Source organism: Equus caballus, chromosome 10 (assembly GCF_041296265.1).
Source record: "Equus caballus isolate H_3958 breed thoroughbred chromosome 10, TB-T2T, whole genome shotgun sequence".
Lineage (NCBI taxonomy): Eukaryota > Metazoa > Chordata > Mammalia > Perissodactyla > Equidae > Equus > Equus caballus.
This window is the reverse complement of record NC_091693.1, coordinates 6634983-6650091: the sequence shown is the minus strand read 5'-3', so window position 1 is coordinate 6650091 and position 15109 is coordinate 6634983. Positions and strand designations below refer to the sequence as shown.

General features: G+C 57.6%; 2 protein-coding genes and 1 long non-coding RNA gene across 6 annotated transcripts; 1 reads left to right on the top strand and 2 right to left on the bottom strand.

The window, feature by feature from the left end:
- Window positions 1–1641: 1641 nt before the first annotated feature.
- TMEM147 (transmembrane protein 147) lies at window positions 1642–3416 on the bottom strand. 2 transcript variants are annotated; one of them, XM_001915953.6, is made up of 7 exons: window positions 3225–3416; window positions 3087–3156; window positions 2564–2623; window positions 2344–2480; window positions 2123–2207; window positions 1924–2045; window positions 1642–1840 (listed from the first exon to the last, which is right to left on the bottom strand). In XM_001915953.6, exons 1-7 carry the CDS (start codon window positions 3299–3301, stop codon window positions 1717–1719), a joined length of 675 nt encoding a protein of 224 aa, XP_001915988.3. In that variant the 5' UTR covers window positions 3302–3416; the 3' UTR covers window positions 1642–1716. The 2 variants fall into 2 exon arrangements, with proteins under 2 accessions (XP_001915988.3, XP_023505335.1); XM_023649567.2 differs by lacking the exon at window positions 3087–3156 and having other exon boundaries at window positions 3225–3397.
- A 24-nt stretch (window positions 3417–3440) lies between these two features.
- Window positions 3441–8770, top strand: LOC138915885 (uncharacterized). The gene is made up of 2 exons (XR_011422305.1): window positions 3441–3578; window positions 3883–8770. It is a non-coding gene; the product is annotated as an uncharacterized lncRNA (long non-coding RNA).
- On the bottom strand, window positions 3580–14432 carry GAPDHS (glyceraldehyde-3-phosphate dehydrogenase, spermatogenic). 3 transcript variants are annotated; one of them, XM_023649564.2, is made up of 12 exons: window positions 13281–13469; window positions 11849–12076; window positions 10610–10751; window positions 9754–9850; window positions 9455–9561; window positions 6444–6534; window positions 6242–6360; window positions 5763–5844; window positions 5313–5464; window positions 4987–5149; window positions 3880–3977; window positions 3580–3798 (listed from the first exon to the last, which is right to left on the bottom strand). In XM_023649564.2, exons 4-12 carry the CDS (start codon window positions 9811–9813, stop codon window positions 3726–3728), a joined length of 945 nt encoding a protein of 314 aa, XP_023505332.1. In that variant the 5' UTR covers window positions 9814–9850; window positions 10610–10751; window positions 11849–12076; window positions 13281–13469; the 3' UTR covers window positions 3580–3725. The 3 variants fall into 3 exon arrangements, with proteins under 3 accessions (XP_023505332.1, XP_005596217.1, XP_001492038.3); XM_005596160.4 differs by lacking the exons at window positions 11849–12076; window positions 13281–13469 and adding exons at window positions 12219–12333; window positions 12652–12762; XM_001491988.7 differs by lacking the exon at window positions 11849–12076 and having other exon boundaries at window positions 13281–14432.
- Window positions 14433–15109: the final 677 nt, after the last annotated feature.

Genomic DNA, 15109 nt, shown 5'->3' with positions numbered 1-15109 from the left:
AGGCCCCTCAAATTGTTCCAACCAGTTCTTATGTTTTCTTGGAAAGGCCAGGATCTCTCTGACCTCAGAGCCTTTACACAAGCCTTGACATCTGCTTTTCTCTTCTTTGCCCCACTAACTCACCCTTGAATCTCAGCTCACAGAGATTCTCTTCCAGAGAGGCTATCCCAACCCCAGCTGGGTCAGAGGGCTCCTCTGGGCCCCCTCAGCTTGTTTTCCCATCACAGTGCTGACCACTGGTCTAGCTCATCATCCTACCACTCCAACCCGGCTTCACCCATCACAGCCCAGATCCCTCTGGCCTGTCCTACCCCTACTTCAGCCCCAACCACTCTGGTCTCTCTGAGCCCCAGGAAAGCTGGGACTGTTTCACAGATAGTTGGCCACCAGGAGGGGGCCTGGCTCAGAGACCCCACTGAGCAAATAGCTGTTGAATAGTCATTTCTGCAACCTTCACTTGTCCCACTACTTGTCAAGGCCTACGTGGGGCGTGGGATGGAGGTGTGGGAAGAAGTGATCCCATTACAGATCCAGCCAGTCGGGCTGGGGGAGTGCCCTGTCTACTCCCTCCTCACATCAACGTCAGGGTGACCAGTCAATCACTTGCCTCCCCAACTTTCCCCCAACACACCTATGGACCCTATCTTGACAAGGGACGAGGGGGCGGGCAGGCTAGATGGTGGCTGCCCCGTCTGAGGGTCAAGGGTCCTTCTGAAAACACCAAGACTCACAGCAGAGCTGTGCTCAGTGCTTTCCTAGGTCCAGGATTAAACAACATTATGGTGAGACCTTGACAACTGGGTGGAGGGAGGGACAGATGCCCTATCCCACAGCCTGGAGGAGCCCACTGGGAACACCAGGGTGGGGTAACACCTTCCTGGGTGGGCAGAATTTGCATCAAGGTGGAGCTTAAGTGTGACATTTAAACCCTGGCTTCTGACACATCCCTCTCAGGGAGGGGAAGGGCATGGGGCAGGGAACCAGCCCCACTAGACTAGGGGAGGGCTGAGGTGGAGGGTGGCAGCCAGGACAACAGCCAAGCTGGTGGGCTCTGCTCTGCCATTGGCTGAAGCTGTCTCTGTACTCCGCCCTGAGAACACTCAGGCCAGGATCTGATCTGAGGAACTCAGAATCACCAAAGTCTGCCTCCGAGGGCAAACCCAAGGGTCAAGTGGTTGGACTATTCAGTGTGCAACGGAGAGCCTGAGATGGGTGTGAGCAGGGAGTGTGAACTAGTGAGACTGGGGTTTCAGACAGGTCTCCTTGGCTGCCATATGAAGGATGGATCAGAGGGCGAGATTAGGGCCGGGAGCCTAGGAGGTGACCAGCCAGGGAAGAGCCATGTGGGAGAGGGCCAGGTTAAGGCTGTGAGGAGAAGCCCGCAAGAACCGTGTCCTGGATTCTAGCTCCCCTCCATCACCCGTTCCTTGAGGGCCCTGGTCTCTGCCACTACTCAAAGACAATAGACTTCAAGCCCTCGGTCTATCCTGGGAAAACAAGGAGCCAAAGAACCGCTCCAGGAACACAGGGCTAGTCAGTGCTGCCTAGTTTCCCAGTTCGTCTACCTGGCTCCACAGCCACGAGAGCCTCTGGGACCCAGGTGAGCATGAGACAGCGCCAGAGAGAGATGGAAGTTGAAACAACTTTCCAAACGTTGTTTACTTCACTGAAACCTGGAGACAGGGGAAAGGTATGTGCATGCCTGGGACACCAAGCCTAGGAGTGCACGTTGACAACAGCAACATACAGGGCCAGGGTGCTGAGGGCCAGCAGCCCTGTCACCACTGCTCGGGCCAGCAGTGCTGTCCAGCTGCCCAGGGAACAGATGTGGACGAAGGTCCTGTGGGGAAACATCACAATGAGGGAAGGAGAACAGATAACCCACCCCCATTTGGACCCAGTCTCAAACCCCACCCAGCTCACTCCATGACAAAGGCCTTGTAGACGCTAAGGAACATGAGCAGGAGGACTGCCGGCCGGAAAGTGTGGTACAGGTCGTAGCGTGTTATCATCCAGACCTGGGCAGACGCAACGATGTAATGGACCTGGAGGGAGGGAGGAAGTCAGGGCCGGAGTACAGCCACCAGCGAAAAGGCACGTGTGGGAGAGCAGGACTGCCTACCAGACTGATGTTGGAGTCAATGCTCATCTGGATGTATTTCCAGTCAAACTCAATGCCCCGGGCTCCAACCCAGAGGGGGATGCAGCTGAGGAAGGCAAACGGAGGGATTCTCCAGCACCAAGACACCCCCAGCACCCAGAATCTTAACCCCCGCCCTCCAGCAACCCCTGGAACCCAGGTGTCCTTTCTCTGGAATCTGGGCTCCAGGCTGCTGCACACACCGGGACATAATGAGCTCGGCGGTGGCCCAGCCCAGGGCAGCAACCATGATCTTGTACTCCCCCTTGCCGGCATTCCGGGACATGACAAGGTTTAGGCCTATCAGGTCTGCCACGTCCACGCTGGCCTTCATGAACTCCTGCGGGTCAGGGTGAGGCTTGAGTAAGCACAGGTGCCAGGGGGCCCCACTCCTGCACTATCCCCCTCCCTTGCCCCACTCACCCCAATGAAGTCATAGATGCCGCCTTCCCAGGTGGGAAAGAAAGTGGCCAGGAACAGCATCTGAGAACACAGAACAGAGAGGCCACCTCCAGGTAAGGGGGATCAACCACGTGGTCTTTGTGGGATGTTAGTGTGCATGTGAAGGGCAGGGCATTGGGGTTCTGGGGGCAAGACGACAGGGCCAGGGGAGATACAGGGTAGGGCCCTGGAAATCTGGTCTCTGGTGATCACAGGGGGCCGGGGTCAGGCCTGGAGGTGCAGGAGCTGCCTACCAGTGCAGTGTGAGCAGCACCGCAGGCACCCTGGGGCTTCATTAGCGGCTCTTAACGTACCTAGTACCCTCTTAACCATACAACGCAGTTTTCCCCGTTTCACTGAAAGTGCTATGCAAAAGTGCTTGCAGACCTCGCCTCAGGTCCCGCCCCTTGCAAAGTCCGCCTTCCGTGGGCTTCTGGGGCGTCACCCGGGGAGCCGGGCAGCCGGGCAGCCGGGCGCGGGCGGAACGTGGGTCCCGCGCGCTCACCTTGCACAGCTGCACGAAGAGGTAGGTGACCCCGGCCTGGACGCACTTCCAGAAGGCGTTGTACTCGGACCTGCAGGAGCGGGCGGTGAGGGCTGGCCCGGGCCCGCGCCCCCCGCCCCGCGGCCGCCCCACACTCACAGGCCGCTGCACTTGTAGGTGATGAAGTAGGGAAAGTAGGCCAGGGCGAAGCAGTTCCCGAAGTGGAATAGGGTCATGGCGCCTGCCGCCCGGCCCGCCGGACCGCGCTCTCCTCGGCCGGCCCGGCGCCCCCTCAGCCGCGGGCCGCGCGGCTTTCTGGGAGCGAGCCGGCCGGCGCCGGCGCGGTGACGTCACGCAGAGCGCGACGGCGGCGCCGGGACGGGCAGTGGGAGCCTGCGCGGCGCGTACCCGCACCGGGCCGTCTCGCAGGGGGGGCTCCGGCCGCAGGGCGCGGGCCGGCCGGGAGCCGGATGGGACCCCGCCGGGAGCGGCGCACAAACACGCGGCGCAGGCGTGAGCACTCCGGATTTTTATTTCACCGCTGGACCAGAGGCGGGGCCCCTCGCGTGGGCGCCCACTTCCCCGGGAGCCGTGCGCCGGGACGGGGGATACGGGTTCTGGCTCGGGAGCACAGGGGATCGGGAGAGGGGTTGTCCCGCTTCACTTGTCCCGGCTGAACATGTAGCGGAGGAGGTCCACCACCCGGTGACTGTAGCCATATTCGTTGTCGTACCTGGGGAGTTAGGAAGGGGGTCAGGGGCATCCTCCCTTTCAGCTCAGTCTCCCCCACATTCTCCGATCCCCTCCCCCGTACCAGGAAATGAGCTTCACGAAGTTGTCGTTGAGCGCGATGCTGGCGTTAGCATCGAAGATGGACGAGTGGGGGTCACCGAGAAAGTCCGTGGAGACGACCTGGACGTCAGAAGGTCAAAGATAAGTGTGGGTCACAGAACAGAGACCTTCAGGAGCGCAGGCTCCGACTCTCAGGCACACTGTCCATCCCTCATCTACTGTATCTCATGGGGCCTTGCTCTGTCTAGGTTCTGGAGGCGAGGAAGGCACATGGGGGCTTTGCCTTGGGTGGGGTGGGGGGTGCAGGCCAAAGGACACAGATGGCAAACCCTCCGGATGCTGCCGCAGGAAACATCACTTCCCGGGAAGAATGCAGGCACTTGGAGTGGGCCAGCACACAGGCCCTCTCCGAGGGAGGCAGGAGGCTGGGTCTGGATGACTAGGAGGAACTGGCCAAGTCAGCCCTGAGCAGTGCCTGAGGTGGAAGGACCTTTGGCACAGAGGCCCTGAGGGTTTGGCCCTGGTGTGGTGGAAGGCCAGCAGGGCAGTGGGGGAGATGTGATCTGATCTCATTACAGTGAGAAATCCTGGTGGCTGTGTGAGGGTGGGCCTGCAGGAGCTAAAGGACAGAGGTAGCACTACTGGGAGCAAAGGGACAGTGACTTCCATTTCTCACAGGGAAGGCACCTGGCCATGGCCTGCCCCAAGGAAGTGTTGAAAAATGGGAGCCATTGTCGTGTTCACTAAGCATATTTTGAGCACTTGCTATGTGCAAGGCCCTGGGAAGCCAGCTGGAGCTATGGAAGTTGAAAGATGGTCCCCAGGTCCCTGCTTTCTTGGAGCACACATGCTAGCAGGGTCCACAGCTAAAGGAGCACAAAATGAACAGTTTGCTGAGAGAGGTGGAAGTAGAGACTGGAAGAGGTGAGAGCAGACTGTGTGGCCACCAGGGGGAAGAGCTTTCCCGACCAAAGGAGCAGCAAGTGCAAAGAGCCTGAGGCAGGCAGATCTGACCTTCCCAGTCTTGCAGTTCCTATCTTGATACATTGTGAGCAGCTTCTTAGCAAGTGGAAAAGCACACTGCCTCCCCAGAGGGCTCCTCCCAGGGTCCCCTCTCCTCAGCCCCTACCTCATCCTCCGTGTAGGCAAGGATGCCAGCTAGGGGCCCCTTGGCTGCTGCTTTTATGGCCTCCTTGATGGCTGAGTATGGGGCAGGCTGGGCTAGGCGGCAGGTCAGGTCCACGACAGACACGTCTGGGGTTGGCACCCGGAATGCCATTCCTGTCAGCTTCCTAGAGTGTCCCACATCAGGGCTGGGAGTTAGAACCCGGAGACTTTTCCATCTATCCCCCCTTGCCTCTGCTTTCCCCTCAGTAGACCCCTCAAGGATTGGGGGCCAGTCTAGTCCTCCTGGGGTAGGTCCCCCACCCTGGCTACATCCTCCTGCTGTCATACCCTTTGAGGCTTGGGATGACTTTGCCCACGGCCTTGGCAGCCCCTGTGGAAGCTGGGATGATATTCTGGTGGGCGCCCCGTCCGTCTCTCCAGGCCTTCCTTGATGGCCCATCCACGGTCTTCTGGGTGGCAGTGTAGGAATGGACTGTAGTCTTTGGGAAGAAGAGGGCTGAGGTAAGGCCTCCTCGCTCCCAAGCTCCCTGGCCTCTCTCAGGCCCAAGGTGGAGACCCAGCTATGGCAGGTGGTGGGGCTACCACCACAGACCCCGGAGGGGCACATGTAGGCATGGTCCAGCCTTGTCTGTGAACTGCACAGCGTTTTCAAACACTTCACCACTGCTGGGCCTCTCCTGAAACCAGTCTCTCCCTATGCAGTCCACACACTAAGCAAGTCCTGAGAACAAGAGAGAGTTTCCCTGCCATCCCTCCTGACCCCTCTCCCCTACTCACCATCAGCCCTTCCACGATCCCAAATCGCTCATGGATGACCTTGGCGAGGGGGGCCAGGCAGTTGGTGGTGCAGGAGGCATTGCTGCAAGGGCCCGGGGGGGCAGGGCTGTGTGAGGTGAGTCGCAGAGCCAGCCCTCCACCCTCACCTGTCTTTTGGGGTATGTACACAGGCCTGGCTTTGTGAGAAGTCAGGATGGGAGGAGAGGGGATCACTGGGGATGCCTTCAGACTGAGGAGGCACCAGAGGTCGGAAGCTGCCCGAGCACATTCTCCAGAGGTGGTGCATGTCTAACAAATAGTTTTAGGGTAACATTAACCTGATGGCTAAGGCTTGGGGGAGGGGAAGCAGATCCATGTGCAAGAAGCACCAGGGGTCCACTGGGAGTGGGGGCGGGGAGGGTGAGTCTGATCCCGCCCCACCACAGGCTGGTGTGTCCTCTGGGCACCACCCACACACTTCAGGATGTTGCTGCCCGTACCTGACAATTTTCATGGAGCCAGGGTTATAGTCCTTTTCGTTCACCCCCATGACGAACATGGGTGCATCTGGCGAGGGCGCGCAGATGACCACACGTGGGGCGCCTGCCTCGATGTGGCTCTAGGGGAGGAGCACAGGTGTCCTGAGGTGCTTTGAGTGCCACTGCCACCCCAGCCAGCCCTGGGCCCCTCTCCCCTGCTTACCGAAGTTTCCTCTAGGGACAGGTACGCGCCTGTGGCCTCCACCACAAAAGGGCTCCCGACGGACCTCCAGGGAATTTCTCTGGGCTGCTTGCTGGGGAGGGGTGGCAGCGCCGAGTCAGTCTCTCCCCAACATGGCCTTGCCCTCAGAGTCCACCGCTTTTGCCTTTCCAAAGGCTGACCAGACACCTTCCTGCCTGGCCTGCCACCATCGGTCCCTTCACCCCACGCACACTTGGCTGCCCCAGATGGATTCCACCCCGCTGGTCTTGCCTCAGCACTAACCCGCCTTGTGGGCCACTTCTTGACTGTACCACCCCTGCCATACTTGGGTACAAGCTGCCACCTCCCCAACTTAGGCCTCAGCCCTCCCAGGGGGACCATCCCTGACTCCTCCCAGCCAGGTCAGGCCCTCGGTTTGTATACTTCCCAGAACATGGACCCCAGGAGGGCAGGGCTTGCCCCGCTGCTTCTGGTCTGCAGCCCTGGCCACCTCACCACGGCCCTCCCAGTCCCTCTTATCTTTACTACTCAGTTCCTCCAATAGGGAGCCTGCTGCCAGAGGCCGGGCAAGTCCCTGGGGAAGACGCTCCCTTGAGAGAGCAGTTCCGGGGGGAGGATTGAAGTCTGGGGCAGCCCTGCGGCCAGCAGGGGCTAGTGGTGTACGCTGGGAAGGTAAAGGAGATTTTCTGTTTCCTTTTTATAAATTTACATTTTTACTTGATACTTGATCAAATGTTTGGATTTGAAACATATTAAACATCTAGTATTGCTGTCTTCTACTTGCCTTCAACAAACAAGCTGTAAATTAATAAACCACATACTAGTCTTTCCCTCACAAGGTTTATCACAAGCGCAGTGTTTGCTTCTGTGATCATTTGTTAGCATCTGTCTCATCTTCTAGGCCACTCTGTGGCAGCAGGGCTGGCCATTGAGCCTGTTCCCCGCAGAGGGGTTTGATCGAGGTTTGTGGGGATTTGTTTTATTAGCCATTCTACACACGTTTACTAAACACCTGCCAGGTGCCCATGCTCAGTGCTTTTTCTGCACTGAACTCAGCCCTCCTGGCCTGAGGGTAAGGGCTGTTTTTATTACTGGCATTTTCCAGAGGAGCCAGCGTCAGGGCAGAGGGGATGGAGGAGAAGGCAGAGCCGGCTGGGATCACAGGCCAGCTGGCCTAGGACTTGCACTCCTAGCCGCACTGCCAGAATGAATGAATGAATGAGCAGCTGCCCCTTTTCTCCCTGGGCCACCACACATGCTTCTTTGTCCCCCATCATCTGCTCTGTCAAGGGCACACTTATCATCTGGCTTAACCAGCTCTTCCCTGATGCCCCCCGTTTCCTGCCTTCCACGCTGGAGGGGCACTTCAACAAACACCTCCACAACAACTGCTCAGCTGGCATGGGGCAAAGAGTTGGCACCCCAGGAGACCCCAGCCCCTTCTCCAGGCTGTTGTGGGCCCTGCCCTCCTGCCCAGAGGGCTGTTTTGAGGATTCTGTCCACTCCTTCTTCAAGGAAGTGCTGAGTCTACTCAGAGCCAGGCCTGCGCCTGTGCCTGCGAGTGCCAAAGCAATGACGGTGACGCAAACCAACAGGGCCTGCCTGCAATGAGGGTGGGTATGACTAGCATTCCCACCAGATGCCCTAGGAAACTGAGGCTCGGGGAAGTCCCTCCCTTGCCCAAGGTGCCCAGCTTGGAAGGTGGAGCAGGTTAAGGTCCACACACAAGCAGTGTGGCTTGTGCCGAGCCCTGGAGAACGCCCACGGTGCAGTGATGGAAAGCAAGACGGGGTCACCAGAGAAGGCAGCACCTGAGTGGCACCACACATTGAGGGACAGCTGTATGGGGACAGGGAAGGGGGGAGAATGGTCCAACGGGCAGGAATGATGGTGCCCAGGCTGAGGAAGGAAAGGACACGGTCTGTCTCAGTGATGACTTCTCTGCTGGAATTGTTTGTAGTGTCATGATTCCAAACTTGGGTCAAGGAGCTTCTCCCATCTCACCCACTCTCCAGTCTCCCGCTCCACCCATCCTGCCCCTCCCTGAGCTCACCCTGACCACCTCACCACCAGACCCCTGCCCTCGTTGTCACTCACCCCACTCCCAACAAATAAAAGGGGCTGGGCAGAGAGGACCTGCAGGGAAGGCTTGTGAGCATGCACATGCAAGTGTGTGCAAAAGTGTGAGGCGGCCATGGGGCCAGCAGTGGCTAATTATATTTGAAAGATAAAGTAGGTGTGCTGTTTCCTATTTTATAAGTTTTTGTTTTGATATCCTGAAAATGTTTGTATTTGAAGCTCATTAAACATCTAATGTTACTGCTTTTTACTTACAGATTCCAAACATCTCTCTAAATGAAGGAAGAGTATTAATACCAGTGAGAACTATGTGAAGTGGGTACTAAGGAGTCAGCATTGCTGGGTGTAAGAGGTGCTGGCTCAGGGTCCCAGGATGGGGATGCCAGTGTGGCTGAGGTGACCTGGGAAGGCCAGGAGGTGGGGCACAGAGTGGTTGGGGATCCCCTCAGCATCTGGGATTTTATTCGTGGGGTGAAGGGAAGCCACTGGAGGATTTAAGTAGGGGAGTAACCAGGTCCAGTCGATATTTTAAAAAGGCCTCTGTGGCTGCTCTGTAGGAACTGAGTGGAATGGTTGGCTAGATGGCAATGCCATTTCCTGGCAAGGGAGATGAATAGGTTGGGGGTTGAAGGAGAAGCAAGAGTTGAGTTTTAGACATGTTGAGCTGATATGCCTGTGAGAAAGCAGGCAGATATGTGTTAAATAAAAAGTATTCTTGAGTACAGTGGAGCATCTTTCTAGATTAGTACTTCTTAACCATTTTAGGGCTCAGGGTCTTCTCTGAGACCCTGTCTCCAAACCAGTATCTGGTGGCAGGCACATAGACAATTTGGGGGGTTGTGGACCCCACGTGAGAGGCTGATCCCATTTCAGTCATCTCTACATCCCCTGCATTAGTATGTCGCAGGTGTGCATCAGAGAGCCGCCCTTACCACTGGAAGACAGTGATCTCCTGCTTATCCACGACCAGCCGTCCATTCTTGAACTCCACATTCCCCTTGTATCGGCCGTGGGTGGAGTCGTACTTAAACATGTACACCTGCGAGACACAGAGGGGCTCATAGTCTTGGGGTGGCAGGACTGGGAGAGCAAGCATCCTTAGGGAGTTCCCACCTTGGTGAAGGTGCCTCTTTGCAGCTGGGAGTCTTCCATGGAGCTCCCCTCAGCCCCTCCCCACCAGACATGCCCCTCCCGATCCTGCCCCCCACCGCCACCCCAGCCTGCTGCTCACCATGTATTCTGGGTCAATGAACGGATCATTCACTGCCACCACCTTAACGCCCTTCTCCATGCAGGCACGCAGCACCAGGCGACCGATGCGTCCAAATCTGACCAGGGACAAGTGTTTTGGGGGTTGTCCTCAGAATCCTCAGCCAGCAGGCAGAGGAGGGGACAGGAGGGAGGTGGTAACAGAGGGGAGGCTCACTCAAGGGGACTGGGTGGGACTCCTCAGTCTGGGAAGAAGGCAACCAGCCCTGTGTGGGCCACTGTCATCTGTTACCCAGGTGACCTCTCCAGCCTCCTAACCGCTTTCCCTGTTTCCTCTGCTCACCCATCCCCTACCCCTATTCCTACCCTTGTGCTGGGCGGATCTTGGAGAACTTCAGGTCATATTATCTTGGCCTGAAAACCTCCATGACTCTCTTATCAGTAAAGCCAGATACAAACTCCTCACCGTGGCCCTCTGGGGCTTCCACTGCCCTCCTCCTCTCCCTTGCTTGCCCCACACCAGCCACACTGACTTCCTGCCTGCCCTTAGCACACTTTTGCCTGCTGCACAGCTGTCACTCAGGCCTCAACTCCAGTGTCTCTTCCTAGAGGCCTTCCCTGCCCCCCGGGGAACACTGCCCTCTCCAGTCTTACTCTGCCCCTGAGTTCGATACTGTTCACAACACAGCACTGAACTGTCGTGTTCTTGTTGTCTTCCCACCGCAATGTGAGCTCTCTGTGGGGAGCCCTATCTGCCTTCTCCCTGTGTTTCTCCAGGGTGGGCAGAATGAAAGCACTGATAGAGAGGAGTGTGGAGAGGCCCTAGTTAGTAACTGAGGGGGGCTGGGTCCCAAGGCTTCAGGAACGGGCCCGCTCACCCATTGATGCCGACTGTCAGCTCCTGAAGCAGAGAAGCCTTCTTGGCTGGAGGAAGCACGACTTCCTCGACTGGCTTGGGCTCGGGTTTGGGCTCCCGCTCTGCCTCAATTCTGGGCTCCGGTGGGGGCGGTGCTCTGATCACTGTGGGGGGAGGGGAGCAATGAGTAAGAGAGAATGACCGGCTTTGCCGCTCAGGCTCAGGACCTGTTGCTGGCTCCTGGCCCCTGGTGGCCAACCATCTAGCCTAGAGTTTCCCAAACCTCCCTGATGCACAGAATGAGCAGGGGCTGGGCATGTGGTACAATATCAGGGCAGGGCCTCTTCCCTGGAGAATCCATCTCAGCAGGCATGTATTTTAAACAACTGCTTGGGGTGATATTCTCTGTGCCTCAGTTTCCTCCTCTAAAATGGAGATGATAGTAGTACTCTCGGAGGATCACTGTGAGGATTATGTGAGGTGATGTATGTGGGGCTTATGAGAGAACCTAGGGAACATTCCACATACGTAGTATTTCAAAGATCATTTCCCAAGCTTGTCTGATAATTGATCTAGCCCAGTGGTCCCCAAACTGTCCTGAGGATGAGAATCACGGGGAGGACTCTTCCCCGGGGGAATCTGACTCAGTAGGTCCCCACTGAGGCCAGGGGATCCTACAGCCTGCAAGCGCTCCGGGGGATTCCTACCCCGAGAGAAGTCTAGAAAACACAGGTGTATCTTAACATATGCAAGAAATGGAATGCCTTATCAGCTTCCACCGCTCCACGCACACACACTTCCACTCCCACACCGCGTTTAAAAGCACCTGTGCTTGGAGGTGTCTACCTGAGCTACAGATGGGGGGGGAGGGGGCGCGTGGTGGGGACAGCAGACAGGGCCCTGTCCGGCAGAGGGTTTCAAGCTGGGGATCGGGCCTGGATGTCAGCCCTGGCTCAGACACCTGCCAGCTGTGTGGTCTTGAGCAAGTTAATAAACCTCTCTGGCCTGTTTCCTGGTGTCACATCTGACCCTCCACCTGGGGCCTGCTGTGAGGACAGTGAGAGCTCAAGGCCTAGTAGCTGCTGGTTTTAATAGTGGGGAGGAAGTCTGATACTAAGAGGATTCATGTGGAAAGGGAGAGGAGGGGGTCGGAGAGAGGTTGGAGGATGAAGGTGAGAGTTGTGTTTGACACCAGAATCAAAAGCGCCTTGGGGTAGGTGGGCTAGGAGCCGGGACCAGCTGGCCTGTCTGTCTCCCTGACCTCTCCGGGCTGCCACGGACGGACCTTGTGGCCTCAGGCTGGGCAGTGGGTGTTTCCATGAGCAGTCAAGTCCATAAAGGTATTAGTCAGTTTATTGGTGGCAGCAGCCTTGTGGTTATTGGTGGCCCGAAGGATGTCTGCATTCCTGGGGGTTCTGTTTCTACTCTCACTCAAGGCGGAGATTTGTTCTTCTAGGTTAAGAGTGGGGATCTGAGCCCAGTCGGAGACCTTTCGAAAGAAAACTCAGGTGGTCTTCCTTTTCCACTTCCCCCAGGCTCCCCTCCCCTCGAGGGGTGGGGTACAGGGGCTGGAGGACAGCTGCTGTGCTGGGAAGGAAGAGCCCGGAGGAGCTTCAGTGACGAAGCGTCACCTGGCAGGTGAAGCCAGGGCAGAGGAGCGCCCATTTCCCGGGCCGCCCCGCGTGGGTGCTGAGCTCCTCACGTGCATCAGCTCTGAGTCCCGGGAGGCGCGCGCTGTCAATCCACCTCAGAGGGGAAACCAGGCCCGCGGGCGCAGAGATAGTGCTGAGCACGACGGGGGCTTCCGGGGGCGCCGGCGTTACACTGCGTGCGGGGCCCCGGAGCCCCGCCCGGCCCCGCCCACCCCCGCGGGGCGGAGCTTCCGGGCTGCCCCAGCCGCGGTCGGCGCGAGGCCGCGGGGAGTGGGGTTGCCCTCCCGCAGACACAGGTTCGTCTGGCTGGAGTGTGTGTGTGCACCTCTGGCTGGGTGGGGTAGGGCTGCCCAGTGGCCCAACTCCACTATTCCCGTGCTGAGACCTGGGGAAATAGTTTGCGCTCTCTTACCTCTGTTGGCCACTCCGTAAGTGGGGACAGTAAATACAGTGGCCTCAACTGGTGGTCGTGAGGCTTCAATGAGCGCACGCCTGTGAAATGCTTGGCACTGCCCTCTCCTCGCTTTGTGCAACACAGGGAGGACAAAGCTCACCCACCCCCAAGCGGCCCTTTCCCACGGGTCGACAGGAGCGGCCGTTCACTTGAAACCCGGCTCACCGAGGATCTTCACCAACCAGCGGCTCTCCTCAGCGATGCCCCCACGTAAACCGGGCTCCAGCCTCGCTCCTGGCCCTGCTCCTACCCCTCCACTGCGCGCTAACGGGGCAAAGCCAGCCCTGAGGGCTGGGGTCTCCCATCCCTTCCACCATCGCCATCGAAACCACTTGGCCAGCAAATCCAGGTGGGGAAGGAGGGTGAGACTGGAGGGAGGGAGGGAAGCTGCTCTGGGATGGAGTAACCCACCCGGTAAGGGGCGGCAGCATCCAGGGCCTCCTGACTGCCTCCCTCGAGGACACTAGACACGGCGCGCTCCCGTGGAAGGGGGCTCGGACCCTGCAAGCGCCCTGGGCGGCGCTGGAGGTGCTCCCCCCCCCCGCCCTTTCTTCCCGTCCCTGAGGTCGCCCCGACGCCTCCCTCACCAGGGCACGGCTGTCGCAGCAGCTGCACAACGGTGACATTGGTTAGGATGACGTCCCGTTTCGACATGGCCTCCTAAGGTTTCATGGCCCAGATGTCCCTAGACCCAGCGGTAGTGTTACTGCGATGTGATGCGGGACGCCGGGGCTCCCGGGGCTGGAGCTGTTTGCGGTGACGTCACAGTGCCCAGTGACGTCACAGAGGCCCCATCCCAGTCGATGCCTGTGACTTTGGCGCTGCTGTTCCAAGGCCACCCACCGAGGTCTAGAATGGAATCCAGATTTTGCGATGGTCCTCAAAGCCCTTTCCTCTCTCCTCTCTCTCCCTTGGCACACTGGCTCCGTGCTGCTCCTTGACCCTACTCTGCATAGTTACCCTAGCTGGCTCCTTTTGCTAGGAAAGCCCTGCGAAGCTCTTCCCTCAGCTGCCTCTTAGTTTCCCTGAGATGTCCCTTTCAGAGAGGCCCTCCTGACTCCCCATCGAAAGTTTTCTTCTTTCTCAGTCACCATCCGCTGACACTCCACCCACCTCAATCGACCCATCTTCCAGGAAGCCTTGTTTGACGTCCTGTCCTGGGTTACATGTTCCAATGTGCCACACCTCTCCAGGGTGACGGTCTCCATGTTTCTGTTTCCTCACAGAATATGTCTCTCTCGAAAACTCATCTTGTTTATTCATTTGTTTTCTTGCCAGTTGTCTCTGCCCACGGGCCTGTAAGCTCTGGGAGGGCAGAGTGCTTGTCACCTTCGTCACTTTTATGTCCTAGTGACTAGAAGGATATTTGGCACTTGGAGGGTGCTTGCTCAATAACTAATACCAGGATGAATGAGTAAATGTCGCCTCCTCAGGTTTCTTCTGACCCCAATCTTACAGCGACTTCCAAGTCCTAGGCTCTCACAGTGCCTCGTTTTTTCCTTGTGGCTTTTTAGGTAGTTTGTCATGATCTAGTTCTTGATGGATTTGTTCACCGTCTCCCCGGTGGGCTGTAAGCCCCCAGCAGGGCATGCATTGTTGTCTGTTTTGCTCACCACTGGGCTTCCAGCACCTAGAACTGGGCCTGGCACAAAACAGGCTCTCACTGAACGGGGAAGAGCAAATGCTGTGACAGATGGCCCCCTTCCCCTACAGCCCTGGCGGTGGGGGCTTGCTTGCACATCTGTGACTCACAGGCAGGCACCTTCACCTGCAGGGCCAGGTGACACACAGCTGTGACCAAGATTTAGGGGATGTGGGGGTTAGGGCCAGGAAGGAGTCACCAGCCCAGAGGGAGTCGTGGAAGCAAGAAGGGGCAGAATGACATAACCTCTTCCTTCCCCAAACCTCCATGGGAGCTCAGTTCACCAAGCAAACAGATATTAATAAAACAAAGGGAGACAAACTTGACATGTACCATCAAGGAGGGGAGGACGGACCACACGAATAAAACCAGGACTGAAAATGGGCCCATTTGGTACAACTTTACAATCATAGGTATGAAAAGCTAGATGCAATTAAAAATTTTCCTAGAAAATATAAAGGATCAAAACTGGTGCAAAAAGAAATGGCGAATCTGAGTAGGCCAGTAACAAGAAAGGAAGCCATGAGTGAAGATTTGTCCTCGCAAAGGCCAATTCAGATTCAGACGATTTCACGGGCAAGATCTGCCGAACCTCGGGAATGCGTGCCAGTCTCCAGGAACCGTGTGGATCTCCACCGGGGCTGGGCAGCCCAGCGGCAGCTCCTGGGTGAGAGGCTCTGGGCCGGCACGTGCTCCGAGGCCTGCAGATGGGCAAGCACACTGTGTGTCCTTAGGTCACTGTGATGGCTCGGCCACTGAAACCTCCCCCGCTCA